At 36.8% G+C, this 22,688-nt stretch overlaps 1 protein-coding gene across 3 annotated transcripts; it reads left to right on the forward strand.

Moving 5' to 3' along the window:
• The first annotated feature begins 14,434 nt into the window (after positions 1-14,434).
• LOC145096808 (cysteine-rich receptor-like protein kinase 3) lies at positions 14,435-21,463 on the forward strand. 3 transcript variants are annotated; one of them, XM_079034161.1, is made up of 8 exons: positions 14,435-14,940; positions 17,813-18,213; positions 18,287-18,403; positions 18,517-18,626; positions 19,360-19,570; positions 19,871-20,102; positions 20,189-20,336; positions 20,908-21,463. In XM_079034161.1, exons 1-8 carry the CDS (start codon positions 14,591-14,593, stop codon positions 21,160-21,162), a joined length of 1,824 nt encoding a protein of 607 aa, XP_078890287.1. In that variant the 5' UTR covers positions 14,435-14,590; the 3' UTR covers positions 21,163-21,463. The 3 variants fall into 3 exon arrangements, with proteins under 3 accessions (XP_078890287.1, XP_078890288.1, XP_078890289.1); XM_079034162.1 differs by having other exon boundaries at positions 14,647-14,940; positions 17,848-18,213; XM_079034163.1 differs by having other exon boundaries at positions 14,647-14,940; positions 17,989-18,213.
• The last annotated feature ends 1,225 nt before the right edge of the window (positions 21,464-22,688 follow it).

Below are 22,688 nucleotides of genomic sequence, written 5' to 3' on the forward strand. Positions count from 1 at the left end.
CGTATAGATCTATACACAAATCTCACGCTCTCCCTCCAGGAGACTCTGGTTATACTGTATAGGATTTAGTTCCACATCTTGGTGGATACTAGTGAAGTAGTGCCTCACAACCCTGTATTAACTAGTTTATGTGTACTGTTGTAGTGTCGTAGTGTTCTCTTGTATTAGAAATGGTATGTATTTTCTTTTATTAATGTACCTTGTAATGTAAAATAATTATACCGAAATAATTATTTTCATAGTGTATACTTGTATCAATGTATTAGAGTAGTGTTTCCCAAACTATACCTATTATAGTGTTGATTTTACGTTCTTGTTTCTTGTATTGTACTTAGAAAAATAGTGTAGAGAATCTCAAACTATACCGTTTAAAGTTTAACTGTAATGTTCTATAGTGAAATGAAAACATTTGCAACTTTAATTATATGAAAGCAAATACCCTTATGTTCGACATACTACAAAAGGGTTAAAAATATTGCGAAATCTCGGTTGGAAACAATTGCAAAGGTTTTAAAACTATTTAAAAATGTTTGAATAAACACAAAATTCCTTGTCTTTTACTTGTATTCCCCCCTAAAAATATTAAAAACGTTGAAAATGTAGGGGTATGAACTCACCTTGAATGTGCGTTTGTGTTGGAATTTAACGAGTTGCAGAAACGATCCTTGGGCTAGCGTACGTGCGAAATAACGTTATCCTAAAATATTTGTATTTGACGTCGTATTTAAATTAATAAGATATTAATATAAATAATAGCCCAAATAATAATTTAATTATATAAGGAAGACTTACAAATTAATTGGAAATTATTTAGAATTGTTGCAAGGTGTTTACGGTTGGCATAATGGGTTTGCGGTTGAACAAAATGAGTTCACGGTTGGATTCTTGAGAACTTATGAAGATTTAAAGATATTATGAATGTTCTTGGGGAATTGGTTGCAGATTTATATATTTTGGGCATAAACTCTTGAAGACTGAGAGAAAATGGGGTTATTCACGAATGGAAATTGAGAGGATTTTTGGGGATGTTTAGGGATGAAAATGAGTGAAATGAAAGTGTTCTCGCCCAAAACACATATATAAGGGGTATTTACAGTTCAAGTGACATTGGGCCTTGGTGTTTAAGGTCCACTAATGGAATTAAAATGGGGTTTTCGGCCCATTAAGGTGTGTTCATAGTCATGCTTGGCCGTGAACCCCTTGTTTTCAATTTACTTTGGTCGTGAACTCCATTTGGAGTGAATTCTAAGCCGTAAAATCCATTTGGAGTTACTTTCTTGGCCGTAAACTTCATTTGGAGTTTACCCCTTGACCGTGAACCCTTTGGGGTTAATCTTATTGATTTAAGCTTTAAACCGACCACCTATGATAATTTATAGTATCATGATTCACTTAATGCTTAAGCTATATTTAGCTATTAGCTTAAAATTAAGCCCTTGGGATAATAGAGGATACATATATACAATAGGATAGAAATGTAGTTTTTGACTTTCATTGAATTGAGAATAAGGGGTTGTTACATTATTCCCCCTCCCCCTGGTTAGACGGAATTTCGACCCAAAATTCTTGCTATAGTGAGTACATCATGGACTAGGGGAAAGATATGGGTACATTTGTTGCATCTGGTCTTCTCGCTCCCAAGTGAATTTAGGTCCCAACTTAGCATTCTAGCGAACCTTCACTATCGGTATGTGACTTTGTTTTGGTCGCTTGAGTTCCCTATCCATGATTTCTACTAAATTTTCCACAAAGTTAAGACTCTCATTTATCTCGATTTCATTGAGTTGAATCACAAGAGTCTCGTCAAATAGACACTTCTTTAGATTTGACATGCAGAAGACCGGGTGTACGTTGTTAAGTTCTTGTAGTAAACGTAGTTTGTAAGCTATGGGGCCGATTCTGGAGAGAATCTCGAATGGCCTAATGTACCTTGGATTTAGCTTCCCATGCTTTCTGAATCGTATCATGCCCTTCCAGGGTGAGACCTTCAACAAAACGCAGTCACCAACCTGGAATTCCAAGGGTTTTCGTCTCTTGTCTGTGTAGCTCTTTTGTCTATCTCTTGAGGCTTTCAACTGTTCTCTGACTTGTATGATCTTTTTTGTGGTTTCTCGAATGATTTCCGGGCCAGTGAGAGTGCTATCAGGAACATTCCCTTTACCTAGTTGCGTGTCACCCACTTCATATCAACATAGAGGGGATTTACACTTATGGCCATAAAGGGCTTCAAATGGAGCAGCCTTGATGCTAGTGTGATAGTTGTTGTTATATGAAAACTCGACCAGTGAAAAATGGGTGTCCCATGCTTTACCAAAGTCGATCACACAGGCTCTCAGCATGTCTTCTAGCGTTTGAGGATGGTAAATTGTGCTCATGTCCAGCTTAGTTCCAAGAGCCTTCTAAAGTGACTGCCAGAATCATGAGGTGAATCTATTATCTCTATCCGAGATAATAGGAATGGGCACACCGTGCAGTCTTAGTATCTCTCGGATGTAAGTTATGGTCAACTTCTCCATTTGTCTATTTCTTTGATTGGCAGGAAGTGGGCGGACTTGGTTAATATGTCGATGGTCACCCAGATATTATCATGACCACCTGGTGTCTTGGGCAACTTGGTAATGAAATCCATTGTGATCCTCTCCCACTTCCACTCAGTTATTTCTGGTTGTTGAAGTAAACATGAGGGATTTTGATATTCTACCTTTACTTTGGTGCAATTTAGACACTTGCCCACATAGGTAGCAATCCCTGTTTCCTGTTTGGCCCCCAATAGAGTTTCTTGAGATCCAGATACATCTTATATGAACCTGGGTGGACGGAGTATCTAGTCTTATGTGCTTCATTCATGACAACCTCCCTTTAACCACCGAACTTTGGGGTCCAAATCCAATCGGGGAAATAACAAACTCCGTCTCCCTTGAACTCAAAGTTCTTCTCCATTCCTCGTAAGGCTTCTTCCGCCACATTTTCGGATTTTAAGGCTTCCAGCTGAGCCTCTTTGATTTATGTGGACAGATGGGAATGGATTGTCATGGTTCGTGCCTTCACCCTACGACCTGAGTACCCCTTTCCACTAAGGGAATCAACTACTACATTGGCTTTACCCGGATGATAGCGAATTTTGCACTCGTAATCATTGAGTAGCTCTACCCATCGTCGTTGTCTTAAGTTCCATACGTTCGAAGATATGTTAAAGGCTTTTGTAGTCGATGATGAAAGTGCACTTGGAACCATAAAGGTAGTGTCTCCAGATTTTTAGGGCAAAGACCACTACTCCCAACTCTAGATCATCAGTCGTGTAGTTGACTTCGTGTGCCTTAAGTAGTCTCGAGGCATAAACGATAACTTTTCCTCATTGCATAAGCACACAACCTAGCCCCCGATTGGATGTATCGCAGTATACAACGAAGTCCTTTGTCCCTTTTGAAGGGGACAAGATAGGTGCGCTGCATGGGACTCCCTTCAGTGTTTGGAACACAATGTCTTGTTTTTCTCTCCAACTAAAGGTTACACCCTTCTGAGTTACGACAGTAAGAGGTTTAGCGATTCTGTAGAAATTTTTTATGAACCTGCGATAGTAACCAACAAGACCCAAGAATTGATGGATTTCTGTAGGCGTTCTCAGTGCTGACCAATTCTCGATTGCCCTTATTTTGGAAGGGTCCACATGTATGCCTTCTTCGCTAACCACGTGGCCCAAGAAAGTTACTTTCTTAATCCAAACTCGCACTTAGAGAATTTTGCGTACAGCTTTTTTGCCCTCAGTGTTTCTAGGACTTGTCTTAAGTGTTGACTGTGTTCTTCCTCGCTTCGCGAATGGATAAGTATATCGTCTATGAATACTATCATGAATTTGTCTAGAAAGGGGAGGAACACCCGATTCATTAAGTCCATGACCACGGTGGGTGTGTTGGTTAGACCAAATGGCATCACTACAAACTCGTAGTAACCATATCGAGTTCAGAAAGTTGTGTTAGGAACATCACTCTCTTAGACTCGTAACTGATGGTACCCTGATCTCAGGTCTACCTTTGAGAAGTAGCTCGCTCCTTGGAGTTGTTCGAAGAGGTCGTCTATTCTGGGTAGTGGATAACGATTCTTAATAGTGAGTGTGTTTAGCTCGTGGTAGTTTATGCACATTCAGAAAGATCCATCCTTCTTCTTCACGAACAAGACCGGTGCTCCCCATGGTGAGAAACTTGGTCTAACGAATCCCTTACTAAGCAATTCGTTTAGCTGGCTGGATAATTCATGTATTTCTTCTGATGCTAGACGATAAGGGGATTTGGCTACGGGAGTAGCTCTAGGAATCAAGTCAATTTGGAACTCAACTTGGTGTTTGGGAGGAACTCCTGGGAGATCTTCGAGGAAGATATCAGGAAAGTTACAAACTTCGGGGATGCTCTCGAGGTCTTTAACTTCATGTTTTTCACTAACTACATGAGCTAGGAATGTGTGACACTTCTTTCGCAGGTATTTTTGGGCTTTGATGCACAAAATGATGCGAAGGTTCATGCTGAGTTTTTTGCCGTAGATCATGAGAGCTTCGCCATTTGGCAGGTTAAGGCGAATGACTTTTTTGTAGAAAAGGATATCAGCACGATTAGGACTTAGCTAATACATGTCGATGATGACATCGATGCTCTTTATGGAGACCAGCATAATATCGATTGGAAAGGAATATTCGTTTAGAGTGAGAGTGTATCCTATGAATACGTCGTTAGTTCTCTCTTTCTTTCTGTTAGCCATCTCGACGGTGAACGTTTGGTTTAAGGGTTAGGATTTGTGTTTGAGTAAGTGTTTGAATTTATGACTGATAAAACCCCTCTCTGCACCACTATCAAAGAGAATGCATGCACAAGAGTTATCGAGGAGGAACGTATCCGTGACTACGGTGGGATCAACATATGCCTCCTCCTGACCCATGGCTAGCACTCTCCCTGTGTTTCTAGCATATCTTGCCTTAGGTAAATTCCTCTTGTAGTGCCCAATTTCACCACACCCATAACAGGCTTGACCAATTCTAGCTCCGGAGGTCTGGGCATTTGGTTGTGCAGGTGTCTTACAGAAAGCAGGTTGTATGCCCCTTCTTGTTACAGCTAGTGTACTGCAACTCCCGACAAAGCCCATGAAGATGAAAGTTGCATTTTTCGCACATACGGAGGGTTCCAACATATCTTCTGGGAGGTGATTAAGTAGCGGGAACAACAACAGGAATGGTAGCGGCATGAACTGCCACTGTTTGCTGCTTCTTGGAGGGTTCCTGAGAAGATTGACCCTTTCGCTTGTTCCATAATTTCTTCTTTCCACTACTTTCTTTCGGTGGTTCGGGAGCGGCTGTTACAGGGTCGTGGCTATCCCAGTGATCCACTAAGGTCTGTTCCAGACGCTTAGGACCATCAAATGTGAGTGTTTTAGCAACTAAGACATTCCCTTGAGTTGAGGGTGTCAATCCCTATATGTATCTTTCAACTTTCTTTCTCTCCAGGGTGACCATCCAAGGACATAGAAAACCCATGTCACTAAACCTAACAGTGTAAGAAGCGATGTCGGAACCCTTCATCTTCAAATTCCAGAGCTCATGCTCTAGTTTTTGCATCTCGCCCCGCGGGCAGTATTCATCCAACATCAGTTCCTTCAAATTGTCCCAACTCATAACATTAGCCACTAGGAGAGTTAGGAATTTGACTTAAATGTTCCACCAAGTTAGTGCTCTATCAGTGAAGGTGCATGCTGCAAATTTTACTTTGCTGGAATCAAGGCATGCACAGATCTCAAATATGGATTCGGTTTTATAGAACCAACGAGTTAGGGAAATGATACCTCTCGTGCCATCGAAGGATCAAGGTTTGGAATTTGTGAAATCCTTATAAGAACACTCCCTCGGGTGTCCATGACTGTCCTCGAGGTCAGATGGGTTGGCACCACTACCCGACCCGCTAGTGCCACTTGCATTGATTTCTGACATGGCGGCAGCCACGACAATTGTTACTGCTGCTTGGAAGAAAACATGATCGTATTGAGGAGGTGGCGGCGGTGGTGGATTGTTGTTCTTTCTGTTGGACTTCTTCGGAGGCATCATTATCTAAAATAATTTAAGAGAAAAATGATGAGAAGTCCTCTATAGTGGTTATGAGTCAGGTGATATTAAACAAAGTATATCTTATCCTGACAGTTACAGTGTTCTATTATGCGATTTACAGTGGAAGTCTACTAATACAAGTAAACAATCGCCATTAATTAATAGCGACACTTGGGATGAAATTGTATGATGTGACTTGTGCCCTGATTCTCCCTATAATCACATAGTGTACAAAAACTATATATAACTAAGACCAAATAGGCCTTCAATTAACTAATCCTACTCTAAGTCCACAACCAAACAAGGAACAGGAAGTAAAGTTAAATCACCTATTCTAAGTCTATAAGGTATTATTTATATATAACTTATATGTATACACTTAGAAATTATAGATCTAATAGCAAGAGTTCTTTGTTTTTCATGTGTTTGGCTCTAGTATCATAGTATTAAAAAATACTCCTATAGTATTTTAAATGTATGTTCGGTTCTATTGTTCCCTTTGTATAGAGTTTGGTAAGTTTTATACATGTTGCAACACCACAATCACTCCCAAACACATGTTGGTCGTATCTCAAATAAATATAGTTGATCATGCTATATTTATCCCATATATGATTACATAACTGTCCAGGTTTAATCGTAGTGTCCAACATCTAAATACTTTTGTTTTGTTCTTCTTGTGATATTGTTTCTGGTTTGTGTGTATACTTGTATACTTCTTATAGAATACTTAGATTTTAAAAGTATACTTTTAGTTCAGAGCGCTTCGGCCCCATAGTGTTTATAGTTGTATATCATGTAAGGTTTGATATACTTAGTTCACTATAAACAATGCTCTGATACCAATCTGTCACACCCCCAAACCGGAACGACGGAAACATTCGCGGGCGGAGGACGTCATGTACAGTATCACAACAATTGTATAGTAGGAATCAAAGCAAACACATTGATAAGGTAAAGTATTTACATCTGTTCATTACATAGTTTGTATAACATCAAAATGTATAGCAAAAGTATAAAAGATGCGACTCTAAAAGCCCCGTCTTCTTAAAATCTGCGAGTGTACCTGTCTTATCGGTTCCCTGAGAATACAAGTGATTTTTAAAGTGTATCAACATTTAAGTTGGTGAGTTCATAAGCATGATTTAGTGAAGGAAATCTTGTCTTTGTACTTTGAAAATACTAGTATTGTTTCTCCAGAAAATCCAATATTTTCTATAGTAAATGTAATGTAGTCATGTATGTTCCTTGTAAATGTATACTATATTAGTGTACTTAGTATTAGAAAACCGTGTATTGTATCTGCGTTTGTATGAAAACATTTGTATGTATAGTTAGGTACCACCAATTGTAGTGAAAGTAGTGTACTGTAATAACATTTGTATAAAAACCTTAGTATGAATGCCTGGTATTCACCAATTGTAGTGTAAAGTAGTATACCATAGTAGTGTTCGCATGAAAACCTTGTAGGAATGCCTGGTTACTACCAACTGTAGTGTAAAGTAGTATACTGGAGTTTTATTAATTAAAATAAAACCATTGAAGTAGTTTTAATCCTATAAACAAATGTTTTAGTTATACTGTTGTGAGTATCATATAACCATTCTTGATACGACCTAGTGATCTCTACGACGTTCTTCAGGCATCTGAAAGTTATGGCATTTGTCACCCCAGGCCTGTCGGCCTAACTGTAGCTGGTAGTTCAGGTGTTGGATTGTAATTCCCGTATATATCTATACACAAATCTCACGCTCTCCCTCCAGGAGACTCTGGTTATACAGTATAGGATTTAGTTCCGTATCTTGGTGGATACTAGTGAATGTGTGTTTGTATTAGAAACGTGTAGTGTTGTAGTGTTGTAGTACTCTCTTGTATTAGAAACGATATGTATTGTCTTGTATTACGGTACCATGTTATGTAAAATAATTATACTCAAATAATTATTTAATAGTGTATACTTGTATCAATGTATTAGAGTAGTGTTTCCCAAACTATAACTATTATAGTATTGATTGTACGTTCTAGTTTCATGTTTTGTACCTAGCAAAATAGTGTGGAGAATCTCAAACTATACCATTTATAGTTTAACTGTAATGTTCCGTAGTGAAATGAATACATTTGCAAATTTAATTATATGAAAGCAAATACCCTTATGCTCGACATATTACAAAAGGGTTAAAAGTATATAATTTTTTTTGGAAGTGTAGCGAATGCTCGGTTGGAAACAATTGAAAAAGTTTTAAAAATATTTAAAAATGTTTGAATAAACACAAAATTCCTTGTGTTTTACTTGTATTCCCCCCCCCCCCTAAAAATATTAAAAACGTTGAAAATTTAGGGGTATGAACTCACCTTGAATGTGTGTTTGTGTTGCAATTTAACGAGCTGTAGAAACGATCCTCGGGCTAGCGTACGTGCGAAATAACGTTATCCTAAAATATTTGTATTCGACGTCCTATTTAAATTAATAAGCTATTAATTTAAATAGTAGGCTAAATAATAATTTAATTATATAATGAAGACTTACAAATTAATTGGAAATTATTTGGAGTTCTTGCAAGGAGTTTACGGTTGGCAAAATGGGTTTACGGTTGAACAAAATGAGTTCATGGTTTGACTCTTGAGAACTTATGAAGATTTGAAGATATTATGAATGTTCTTGGGGAATTGATTAAAGATTTGAAGATTCTGGGCGTAAACTCTTGAAGACTGAGAGAAAATGGGGTTGTTCACGGATGGAAATTGAGAGGATTTTGGGGGATGTTTACGGATGAAAATGAGTGAAATGAAAGTGTTCTCACCCAAAACACACAACACACACATACACACACACACACACACACACACACATATATATATATATATATATATATATATATATATAGGGTGTTTACGGTTCAAGTGGCATTAGGCCCTAGTGTTTACGGTCCACTAATGGACATATAATGGGATTTTCCTCCCATTAAGGGGTTTCCACAGTTATGCTTGGCCGTGAACCCCTTGTTTTCACTTTACTTTGGCCGTGAACTCCATTTGAGGTGAATTCTAGGCCGTAAACTCCATTTGGAGTTACTTTCTTGGCCGTAAACTTCATTTGGAGTTTACCCCTTGACCGTGAACCCTTTTGGGGTTAATATTATTGATTTAAGCTTTAAACTGACCACCTATAATAATTTATAGTATCATGATTCACTTAAGGCTTAAGCTATATTTAGCTATTAGCTTAAAATTAAGCCCTTGGGATAATAAAGGATACATATATACAATAGGATAGAAATGTAGTTTTTAACTTTCATTGAATTGAGAATAACAGGTTGTTACAGAGCTCATGCATTCCATGCAGAGAGGCACCCCATTGTCAGTAGGAGGTGGTTCACGGATTTGGCTAACGCTTTCAGGACGAGTTTTTGCCTGGAAGAGGAGAAGGTCAGATTTGCTTCCTGCCTATTGAAGGACATGACAAGAGATTGGTAGGAAGAGGTTAGTAATGAGTTGGGTGATGATGTTGTTGAAGATATGTCATGTGATGACTTCTCGACCAGGTTCCGAGCTGGCTTTGAAACAGCGAAAGATTATTTATTATTTGTTGTAGTGCATAATCTTTCAGTCGAAAGATTATTTATTATTTGTTGTATATGATTGTATTTGTAACATAATTAGTTGACATTGATTGACGTTTATTCCACAACTGACTGTAGGGTGGGATGAGAATTCCTAGTGACCTAGGAAGAATGTTATAATATGCTTGTATGAGTGCTTATATAAGTGAGATGCTAGAAGGAGAATCTAGGAAGGTTAGCAGTGTATACTTGTTTGAGGGTGGTTATATATGATTAGATCGTTTGGTAGTGGATATGAATATCTTAGATAAAATTATTTAAATCAAAACATTTATCAAAATCTATCATGTGCACAAATCTCCTATGGATGTGATGCAATCGAGCCATGCCCTTCCTTTAATATAAGAACAATCTGAAAACATTTAACCCACAAACCGTAAGCACAAAGCTTAGTGAGTTCCCCTAAAATATCACATACATCATAACACAAATAAACAATTATGGTTTATCAGCAACCCTGGAGGCTACCCGAAGTCTCAGTAGACAAACAATATGCCCTGAGGGTTATCAGTAACCTTGAATACTTCCTGAAGTCTTAGCACACATAACAACATATATCATAGTTATAACAAATAGACTCGGCTGGTCAGCCCATATATATACTACCATACAGGAAAGTATAGTGAGAAGACTCGCCTCGCATAGAAGACTGATAAAACGCACACCCAAACTGCCGGAACTAGACTCCTCCTATTAATCGCACTAGGTAACCCTAATTAATAGTTGAGGTAATTATCCAAACTCAACTAGTCTCAAGCCAAGTCTAATCCACAATTTGAGAAAAAGACCATGTTGCCCCTTTCAAGACCAAAAGCCTCACAAATTGACCAAAAGCACATTCGGTCAAAATGTCAAAGGTTAACAGAGTTGACCTTACGCTTAGTGTACCAAGGCTCTAGGCTTGGCAAAGAGCACAAAGCCTGAAAAACGAGTTCCTGGCTGGATATGTTGGGCGTAGCCAGATTTATGCTCAACATACTCAGCCTAAACCCAAGTCTAAACTTTTAAGCTCTTAATCTTCAAGACATGTCACCCGATCTGACCCTAAAAGGTATTCTAATCCAAAAAGTCTTCAACTTTATGCATTTGCATGGTTAAAGAGAGTTCAATCCCAAAACTCTAACTTCTAAAATCACTAGACACTCTATAACTCATGCATGGATGAAAGGAATGGATCAAGCTTGCATTTTTATGACACCATGCACTCAAAAACATCTAAAAGGCCAACTCAAATGCCCTGGAGTATTTGGTAATCACAAGGACCGAGGTTTTGGAGCAAAAAGCTCATAAAACCCAAAGCTAGCTGGATCTAACAAATAAATCATCAAGATTCCATCTTTATAGCTTTTGGAGTTGAGAAAAAACAATGTAGGCTATGGATCCACAAGTTGGAGCTTCAACAATAAACAAGCTTCGACTTCTCTTTATTCTAAAATGCACCTAAAACACATAAAAGGCTCAAGTTTTTCTCTAGGGGCTAAGGTTTTGAGTTGGAGGCTCAAGAGGCTGGAGGTTGATGTTAGAAAGGATCCTAAGGGGTCATATTCTTTAAATAGGGCTCAAAACCATGAAATTATGATTTTAACAATGTGGCGGTATGCTCAGCGTACCATTAGTTACGCCCAACATAACCCTTTAAAAACGTGTCTCCCCTTAGCCAGTATGCTTAGTGTACTCCTAGTGTATGCTAAATGTACTGCCAGACTCCCTTTTTCAAATTGAACTTCAAACATCCATAACTTCTTCGTTTCAACTCAGTTTTCGATGATCATTGTATCCACAAAAAGGTATCGAGAAGCTCTACAATTCTCTGTTGATACTTATGACTAATAACATCTCGAACTAAAATCCTTAATTTATGCAAGAAGCCTACAATATAACCTTTCCCATTTTACCCCTTACCTTCCATTGAAAATCCAACGTTTAAATCACTTATCATCATCATAATAGAGTCTAAACACCATTCCGATGAATCCTAAAGCCTTTACCTAGTCACATTACGGTCCTCAAATCCTAAATTAAGAAACGTCCTCAAACAGGATGTTACAACAGTTAACCATAACAAATCTACCTGCTTAACAAATCACTACAACATATCTATATGCTAAGATACAAACGATACATACTGTAGTACAAAGAGTAGACACTCGCTACAACTTACACGGACATAAAGACTGGTACTACGAACCTCCTATACATCAATTAGAGTTAAATCCTCAATCTAAAGCCAAAATCCCACAAGTTGACCAAAATGTCAACATGGTCAAAAGTCAACGGCCAATGGCCAATGTCAACGATCAGTCACCGCATCGTGGCCAGTCATAGACCACACCATGGCAACTCCACAACAAAATAGTCATGATGAAAGCAACTGCTACGTCGTGGCAAGTAGAGCACCACACCGTTAGAACTGATCAAAACAACTTAATGGATTAAGCCCGTAACCTTTAATGTCAAGAGTCCACAAACTCAGATATGATCCTTTTAAAGGTCTTGATGGATAAAGTATCCAACTTTATCCATTAGAACATCTCAATGAGTCAAGATCTAAAACCTTAAGTCTAGAATGATACTACCAATGGCTTGGACTTAAAGCTAGCACATGCAACACTTATTTCCATCAACCCTATTAGTCCACAAACCAATAAATGCACTTAAGGTTCTAGAGCTCACTCCAACTCCAAGAACACAAAGTTTTTGGGACAAAAAGCTAATAAAAGAGCCAAAGTATAGATCTAAAAAAACGATGAGCAAGTTATGAGCTTTATACCTCTAGATGTTCAGAAATATGATGAACATGGTGGATTTATGTTAGAACCAAGCACTCAACCAACAAGAGGGACTCCTTCTTCCTTCAATCCTTCACAAAAAAAAAGATTAAAACACTCAAATACACAAATTAAGGCTAGGGTTTGAGAGGGATGGTTTCTCAGAGGGTGGAGACTGTCGAATGAGACAATCCTAGAAGCTAGAGCCTTTAAATAGGGTTCAAAACCCGGGGTCTAGGGTTTTGAACCCCAACCGCAACCAACTCGTGACCATGGCTTACCACGTCGTGGTTAATAAAAAATGTGCGGTTGCTTTATCATCGTGACCCCGTCGTGGTGCGCTCCACTAAGGATCGTGGTCACCAAAAATCTCATAATTGAAAGTTTAAAAGATATATTCTCAAAAGAAGCGTACCTAAAAACGAATGTTACACTCAAGTTACCATTTAAATTACGGGTCGATATACATCTGTCTAACGAAGTCGAATACAAGAAATACAACTAGTTAAAAAACTAAATAACAAAAGCAAAAAGATGAACGTCTTTAGGACCTAAGTAAGAATCAAACTAGCAAACACTAATATCTAACAATCAAATAAACGGCAAAATAGGTAAATATATATAGGTACTGTTATTTAAAAAAGAAAAAATTAAAAAATTAAAAGAAGACCACAAGGAACAATTAGATTTGTAAATAGGTACTATTTAAATGAATAATTAATAATAACTCATTAATTAAATAGTCACCCTTAGACACCAAATTAATACCTTTATCTGTCAACTTATAAGTAATTATTTATAAGTAGTTTTTTCGAAAAACAATGTATTTTCATCCAATAAAAATATTTCAAAAACCTAATAGATTTTCAATAAGATGTTTTTTTTATATAATAAAATAAGATGTTTTTTTAGTGAGTCCTGTATAAGATATATATCTTGGGGTCAACGAGTTACACCGATACCACATATAAGGACGGCTTAACCGGTTTTGGAGCTCTAAGCAAATCAAAAATTTGGAGCCCTTTGACATTTACTATACTTAATGTTATAAACACTCAAATTTTATCTGACTGCTGCCTTGAGATTTGATAATAGAACTAGAAGATAAATGGAAAGCTCAATTCTGAAAAACTAAAAACTCAAATGTTGAAATTCGTTTAAACCTGATTCACTCAGTGATTATATATTCTGTAAATGTAATATGTTGTAATCAATGATAAATGTCGGTTGAATCAAAAATCACATAGCTAAAAAAATAAAAACTAAAAAGTTATAAGCAGTAACCCTAATCAAGTAATCAAATGACTTTAGATAATGGAAAAACAAAAAGTGAAAAGTGAAAAATTTTCACATACCGATTCAGTGAAACCCTTGAATCATCAGAATTTAGAAAATTTTGAACAATCGATTTATCAAAATTTGTGGAGAAGCAAAGAATGAAGAAGTAAGAGTGTTTCAGTGGTTCAGATGTTCAAGAATTGAAAAGAAGAAGAGCAGAACTGCTAATCAAGTTCCGATTATTTTGAGCAGCCGCTGAAAAGAAGAGAATTGTAAAGCGTGTGCAGCGAGTAACGATTCAACAAATAGATTGGACTGTATTGAATATTTGAGTTAAGTGGGGCCCTAAGCCCTACCTTTGTTTATAAACACATAAAGCCGCTCACATATATAACGCATATTAATACACCTTTAAATAATGACAGAGTAGTCAAACAATAAGTATAGACAACAATGAGTATTAAATTATAGGAATAATCAATTATGTTATAATAGATTTTTATTTTTAATAATATATAGGATGTTGTTAAAAAAACATATAATGGGACATGTGTGTGGTAAGTGAACACCCACACACATGGGCGTACACTACACCCACACATAGTTCATTTAAGATACCCAAACATATATTCAACAGGAATAGTCAACGGATGATAAGCATTTATAAACAAAACTTGTATGAAATAATCAATCGGATGAAGAGCAACAGCTAAAAAACTAATTAAATAAAGTGACAGTTCAAAGAAACAAGAAACCCCTACCCCACGACGGCAGAAGACCCCTTCGAACACCAAAGCATCTGTCCTCGAGGTTCTCCGTCCTCAGTTGTCTGACGGTGGGCGATGGTTGTGTTGGTGGTGTTGCTTGTGTTTTTGTTGACTGAGCGAGGAATTTCACAGTCAACGGATCATGATAGCAATACTAACAATTCCCATCCTACCGTTTTGGCGATTAACCACACTCCAATAAATCTGCCAAATTTTGTCAAGAATCGCAAAGCCTCTACCCTTACTGAACTCAGAATTGAAGTACTTAATACTAGTTTTGATGACACGGTGTTTGAAGAATATCAGTGCCGGAACTACCTCTCTACCGATCAGTGTGTGGTTTGTTCAGAGGCCGGCCCTTCTGAAGCTGGCATGTGCACAGCTGGCCTTGGTGCTTATGTTGTCTTCGATAACCGCTTTGCCAGGTAACGTTTTCATCTATTTACAGTTTCATGGTTAACTATTATCTTTGATAGCAAACTCTCAGATAGGAATCTGATTATCTGAGTACATTATTCGAACATATCCTCAACTGTTAGTATTAGATTAGGATTCTGTGAGATTTCCTATAAATACCCTTAAACGTTTACTAATAACCCTCTTCTCTCCTCTCTTCATAATCGATCATCTGCACTCTGTCTTTCTGTGAACAGCATCTGAAGCCGATCAAATTTAGATACCCACGCTTGACAACCAAGTGAAATTCTCTCTCCTATTCTCTGTTCACTTTGATCTCATCTGTCCTCTATTTTCTGTTTATCACACATCTACCTTGATCCCACATTCTTGATCAAGAACCTTTCGTGATTATCAAGACTCAACTTTAATCAATCTTGATCCCTTCTTGAACCCCTTTCCCTCGTCTCTTACCTCCACCCACGTGGTTCCTTTCTTTTTATCTTCTTACCCTCTTCATCATTCTAATCCCATACCATGAGGTCCATGACTGTAAATATATGTGGAGCCCTACGATTGCCTCTCCAAAAGAACACTTGTGGAGAGAAGGGAGACTCGATGTGCCCTCAAAGTTGGAGGCTCGTATAGGAGAGACATGGTTGTGCTGGGACACAGGGTGCGGGACACTGGTTCTGATCACCATGTAAATATATGTGGTGCCTTGAGATTGTCTCTCTAAAAATAGCCCTTGTAGAGAGAAGGGAGACTCCAACATATATAGCCACTTATAAGACCATGTCACAACGATATGAGATACACTAACAATGACCGACCTTTTTCCAATCACTTTAAAGATGGAAAAAGGACAATAACCGTCTTGGTCCGAGCTTTTTCAGATACACTACCGTATGAAGTTCTTGATCACATTTTACCACTAGCATATCCTGCCAAAACAAATTTATGGACTTGGTTGGAATGTATAGTGCTCTAATGGATCTGTGGCGCCATCTTAGACAATAGTACTACTCACCATCAAAACATCTTTCGAGATAACAAACAATAACAAGTCGTTACCTAAAAAATCAATGTAGCCATGTTCACTTAGATAGTTTCCATGATATTTTGTCTTATTGTTAATAGTCGAAAATGCTTGCGGATCAACTTGCTAATGTTGATGCTCCTGTCTCCGACCAAAGGTTGGTTTCTTCATTTTGTCGCTGGTTGGTTTCTTCATTTTGTCGCTGGTCTGTTCGTCCTTCTCCCACTTATCGATAAACACTTCTGCTAAGTCGTCAATATGCTTTGCATCACAAGCAAGAACAATAGATATCCCTCCGAAATAATCCTCCCATAAAACCAAGCAAAATTTAAAGATGACATACAAATCCAAATTGGACATGTTACACAAAAAATGTTGATAGATAACCCAAAGTCTATAATCTTTCCATTCTAGATTTGATGAATCATCAATAGATGGTCAAACACAATGATGATCCACAATATGTGTAGAGACTGAAACAAAAGCCTAAAACCGACAATTAATGAATTCAATCCACACAAAAATCCTATTGGTTCTAGATTACGTCAAGTTTACCCGAATTGAGCAAGCGAGGTAACTCCAAAAGAATATTCTACATAATACCATGAAGAAAAATCTTTGTAACAAGTTGGATTATCAATATAAACAAACAAAGGAGAACTTTGACTGAAAAACTTGCCATGCCATAATAACATGAAGAAAAAACTCTTGCGCTATGAGGTATTCGTGTTGAGCCATGGAGTATGCTCTTGCGCCATGCATCATGACCTTGTTGTACCATGTATGTTCCTGTTGCGCCAAGGTGGTGTTGTTGCTTTAATATTGATGTTCTTACGCCACACTTGAAGTCTCTTGCACCATCCATATCCGTGTTGCGCCATGATGACGCAAGTTGGACCATCTTGGTCCTTGATGAGCCAAGTATGCCGTGAAGTCCTTTATGATGCTCAAGATCATTCAAGGATTTTCAGAAGTTGGTATTGCTCAAGGATTACACCATGTTGTGCCACCATGACGGTTGTTAGGCCATTTGTGTTCATGATGGCCACTTATACATCATGGTTCTCCACTATGGCACAAGGTGCTCGATTATGTGTGTTGCTGATTCTCATGGGTTGTATGACATGGATTAATGTTCCAGAAGATGTTGCATGACATATTGTGATTGGTTGACACCTTTCATGGGCCAATGGGCTTTGCCCATTAGGGTTTTAGGTCTGATCCTTTAAGTATAAATAAGGATGCATGCTAGGTCATTTTGTATCTTGAATTCTAGAGTGATAGGCGAATCTCTGTGTAATTGTACTTGTAACCTCTGTTTGAGAGCTCTGAAATAAAAGAATACTCCCCTCCTGCCTGTAAACGTAGGTCACCATGTAAATACTGTCTTGTGTGCTTACAGTTTTGCAAGTTATCCGCTTACTTCCTAACAATATCCAATCGAAACCGGGCTTATATATCACTTGTTGAGACTGACGAACGTTCACCTTCATAATAACAACTATCGAAACGAAACAAAACTAATCAAAACAAATCACTAAGCAAAGATACCCATAGAATAATATTCATTGATCATAATGTTAATGAACTATCTACACTACAAACAAACCACATAAACATAAAGATCTGACACTATTGATGATATCACTTTATTATGAATATTTTGTGCACTTGCCATATGTGTACAATAAAAAAGAGTGACTAAATGTGTACAAAAAAAAGAAAGTTTAATGTTCATATATACATAAGAAAAACATAAGTGACTAAATCTATACACGAGATAAAGTTTGTTACCCTTAAAAGGCATTAACCCCTTAGGAAAAAGAATAAGACCTAAATCTTGTACGTCCTTTGTTGTTAAGGTACGAAGACCTTGCAGACTTCTATAATAAACCAGATGTCACTGAAGATGGGACTGGCACTCCATTTTCAACATGTGGCACTCAACTAGCATCCACAACAACTTTCAAACCAGTTGTAGATAGTTTGTTATCAGATCTTCGAAATGCTACTCCAAAAGCCTTTAATTTCTATGTAGCATTGACAAAGGAAATCACAAGTGAAGATGCAACCGTGTATGGGATTGGGCAGTGTGTTGGAAACACGACTGTTTGTCAAACATGCATGAATACAGCGTACAACAAATCAAATAATTGCCTTCCAAGTAAAGAAGGAAGGTTTTTCAACATGGGATGTTTTGCCAGATATTCAAAGACTCCATTATTTAACCAGACAACAACAGACGTGACAAGTGTCTTAAAGGGTGAGGCCACTTCTTTCAATATCCTGAAACAAAATGGGATATCGGTTGATAACTTTATATGATTATATGACAGGGAATTCAAGTAAGGCAACAATACTTGGTGGAACTGTTTCTGGTGTAGTTCTTTTTATCCTTATCCTTGTGTTCTGGTTATTGTATCGACTACGGAAGGCTAAAAATACCGAACAAGGTGAATATTTTTCATGTACAAATATTTTCTCTATACAATATGATAATTAATTTCATAGTAATGATGAAAAATCTATCTATATACTTGTGGACAATGTTATGCGTGGGATGCAGCGGATTTGAAGGGGGCAGTAATGTACAGTTATCGCGATCTGCAATTGGCAACCAATAATTTTTGTGAAGAAAATATTCTGGGTAGAGGAGGTTTTGGTGAAGTGTTCAAGGTAAATAAGATAGAACTTTCCATCTTAGATTGCTAAAATTATTAATCTGTTATACTAAACTTTGGAAAGTTTGAGAAAAATTTATACAATGCGTTTCGGCAATGTTTGGTGGAGTAACTGAAAAGCTGGCTGCTAGTTGATAGCTGAAAAGCTAGCTGGTAGTTGCTAGCCGATAAAAAATGACTTTTGGACGTTTGGTAAAAAACTAGCTGAAATGTAAAATGACATAAAACGGCATATAGAAGATTGAATAATTTTCCATTTAGATAATTTTTTTACTATATTTTTTATCATCGTATGTGTGTATATATATATATATATATATATATATATATATATATATATATATTATTAAGTCATTTAGTTTTACTTTCGAAAGGGATCAAAACCAAACTGAAACTGTGCCATAAGGATGAAAACCCTTCCATAGGGATCAAAACCACAAGTGAAATGAGTAATTTTCCCTTTAGGCATTTTACTTTCCATAAGTACATTTATTTTACAAAAAAAGCATCTTCTAGCGACCTGATCCATAGAAAATGACAAACCACACAGATCATTCTTGCAGTTTACTCAATTTAGTTTAGATGTTATAAGTCATTCTTGCAGTTTACTCAATTTAGTTTAGATGTTATAAGTCAACATTTTTCATCGTTATACAAACATATGGGGAATATAATATAAATTCCCTTATTATTTACTAATTCAAACAACCCCTTGAATTGTTTAATAGGGAAACCTTGATGTTAAGACTGTTGTAGCAGTGAAGAAACTTCAAGTACATCATGCTAGATCAAAAGACGAATTTGAGAATGAAGTTAAGCTTATAACTCACATTCATCATCGAAATCTTTTACGTCTACTTGGATGGTCCAGTGAAGGATCTGATCTACTTCTAGTCCTGGAATATATGCCAAATGGAAGCCTCGATCAATTCTTATGGGGTAAGTTGGTTTCACAATTATTCATTTGAAATGTTTATTTTAAAACATTTGGCATGCTAATTAACATCAGATTAATGTCGTAAATGGGTAACAAACTTTTTCTTTTCATAAAACTCTATTGTGAAAAACAGAACTATCATAAGGTAAGCAATTGGAACTTTGTGTTCACAAAAAAAACCATTATTTGAATGGTATTTTGTGAAAAAAAAAAAAAAAAAAAAACAATGGTGTTTTCTGTAAAAACAAATAGTTTGTTATCCATTTATGACATTAACCCATTAATATATGTTCATAATGGAGGTGCAAAAAGGGGTACTTTGGACTGGAACCAACGATATGAGATAATTTTTGGGATAGCTAGGGGTCTTGCTCATCTGCACAATGAATTCCATGTCAAAATCATTCACAGAGATATTAAATCAAGCAATATTCTCCTTACTGATGATTTTAAGCCCAAGATAGCAGATTTTGGATTGGCAAGGTTTCAACCAGAAGACCAAAGTCATGTTAATACCAAGTTTGCTGGGACATTGTAAGCTTGATTTGTGATAAAAATTGCACATTACTTAAATCCTCTGTTTGCGTCTAATCAAATTCTTTCATTTTTCACGATGTAAGGGGATATACAGCACCAGAATATGCACTTCAAGGTCATTTATCGGATAAAGTTGACACTTACAGTTTTGGAGTTGTGGTTCTTGAAATCATTAGTGGCAGAAGGAGTACTGAAGTGAACAGATCATCCTCCGACTTCCTTCTGGAACATGTGAGATGCCAAAATTAATCACATTTCCTGTTTTTATTTGTTGCTTTTTAAGTAAGCGGCAAGATCAAATTAATAATAATCAGTAAGAAGTTACATAGGAGGTGCACATGACAAAAGAAAAAAAAAACAAAGATAAAATATGATACGAAAGAAACATGCATTCTTCCTTGGAACATCACATGTAGAAAGAAAAAGAAAGAACATCAAATAATCTATGTAACACTCGATAGACCTGATCACCTGAATTACAACTCCAGCAGTAATGTGTGCTCTCCCTTTTCCTTTTTGAAAGCCAACTATGATTGAATAAATTTGGTTCAGACCCTCGAGACTTCAATTCCACATTAGTTTCTTCTTCATTGGACAAACCCAAAGATAAAAGTACCTCAATTTTGGAGTTTTCTTGAACCATGTTCATAGGGGCTTGTTTTATTCATTTTATTTATATAAAATATAACTGTATATAAATATTTCAGACATGAGTGTTGCTTATATTTTAGTAGATTTTATTGTCTTTTTACAGTACTTGATTGTGAACTCTTCATTTGTTTTGCTACTATTGGGTGAACAGGCATGGAAGTTGTATGAGAAGAAAATACATAAGAAGTGCATTGATGAGACATTGGACTTGAAACAATACGAACAAGAACATGTGATGAATATCATTGAGATTGCTTTGTTGTGCACACAATCACCAGTTTCGAAGAGACCAACCATGTGTGAAGTGGTTTTGATGCTTCAAGATGGTCAATCAGTGGGGAAAAGACAGCTAATCAGACCTTCTTTTGGGTACAATCATGATACAAGGATTCATATAGAATCTTGATAGAAATAACCTCTGCAAAAACCCAAAGGAAATTAGATCCTGCAAAGATCTTGTAATTTAGGGATTTAGGTCCATGTTGGTGGGTTTCATGTTGTTTAAAAGGAAAATGAACTTAGACCAACCAGCCTATTGTTATTTTTTGGCGTAAAAACATAAACATCCTGTTTAAATCGCCCATTTTCCTTTGCTCTATGTAGAGGAAGTCCTGGGTTAGCATCTTTAACCCACAACTTTTGTTTCAATTGAGCAAATTTAATGCTGATTATAATAGAAAAATAAATGAATATTCTATTTTACACAAGGTCTATCATTTTTAGTTTTTACATAGAATAAACGGTATTAATAAAACTCAATGATGATTTTACCTAAGGTTGTGTTTGGTACAAAGAAATAAGATGGGAGAAATAGAATTCCCTTTTTTTTCTTGTTTGTTTAGTACTAAGAATGTGGAAGATGAGCAGAAATGATTTCCATTTCTACCCTTTTGATTCTCTATAAATTATGGAGAAATTGTGAGAAAATAAGAGGAGAAATGGAAACAAGAATTGAGTAAAAAAGTGGAGAAATGGGAAATAAAACCAACGCCACTGTTACATTATCAAATTATGCATAAGGCTATCCGGAGTACCCACCACTAACCATCAATTTGGTGAGTGTCACCTCATTATCACATAGAACCACTAACACTTGTCAGTGTTTGAGATATGGAAAAGGTTTATAGGTTGCCTTTGTTATTTAATATTGATTTATGGCCACTTTAAACACAATGAAATTGCTTGACCTGCTTTTGTGTAGGTTGTTAAGATTGTTATAAATTTGGCCGAATTCACCACATACTAGCCTCAAATCGCGCCACATCGAACTAATTTGATCGGGATTTCGACCTTCACTTCTCACTAAACCGTAGAACACATTTCACACTTTTTCCCAAAAATAATTAAAGGTTTGACTATCTCCTTCTACGGGCCGTGGGAATCCAAAACACATGCTTGTGCTAACTTATCTTCTTCCTCTTTTGTCCAATTCACCCTTTCGCTTTGATTAGTTTGAGTTGTTTTAACGGGCTTTTTCCCTTTCTTTTTTTGGTTGGGATGGTGGTAAAGGTTGTGTTTCGACTACAAAATCCGATGAATTGGGTGGTAAAAAACGTGGTTGTGAAGGTTGGGTTTGTGGAGGTTGTTGTTGGAAAGGTTGTTAGTCTACGAAAGTAGTTTGGAATTGTTGTGAAAAGGGTTGTTGATAGTGTGGAAAAGCTTGTTATGGTTACTGAAAATGTTGAGTTTATTCGATAAGGGAACTGCTTTAGAGCAAATTCAAAAAACCACCTCGAGGTGATTCTATGTCGGGTATTGAAGATGAGTTGCATCTAATGCAAAAGCGTTATCAGGCTTGCAGTTTTCATAATTTGTTGGGGGTATTTTGATTGGGATCCATGGTTTTTGGATTTTAAAACAATACAAATTTGTGTATGTAATAGAGGAAGAGAAGAATGGTGTGAAAAATAATGTTGTATGTAGTGGTATTTG

This window comes from Lactuca serriola, chromosome 4, assembly GCF_051521515.1.
Source record: "Lactuca serriola cultivar US96UC23 chromosome 4, Lser_US96UC23_V15, whole genome shotgun sequence".
NCBI classification, from domain to species: Eukaryota; Viridiplantae; Streptophyta; class Magnoliopsida; order Asterales; family Asteraceae; genus Lactuca; species Lactuca serriola.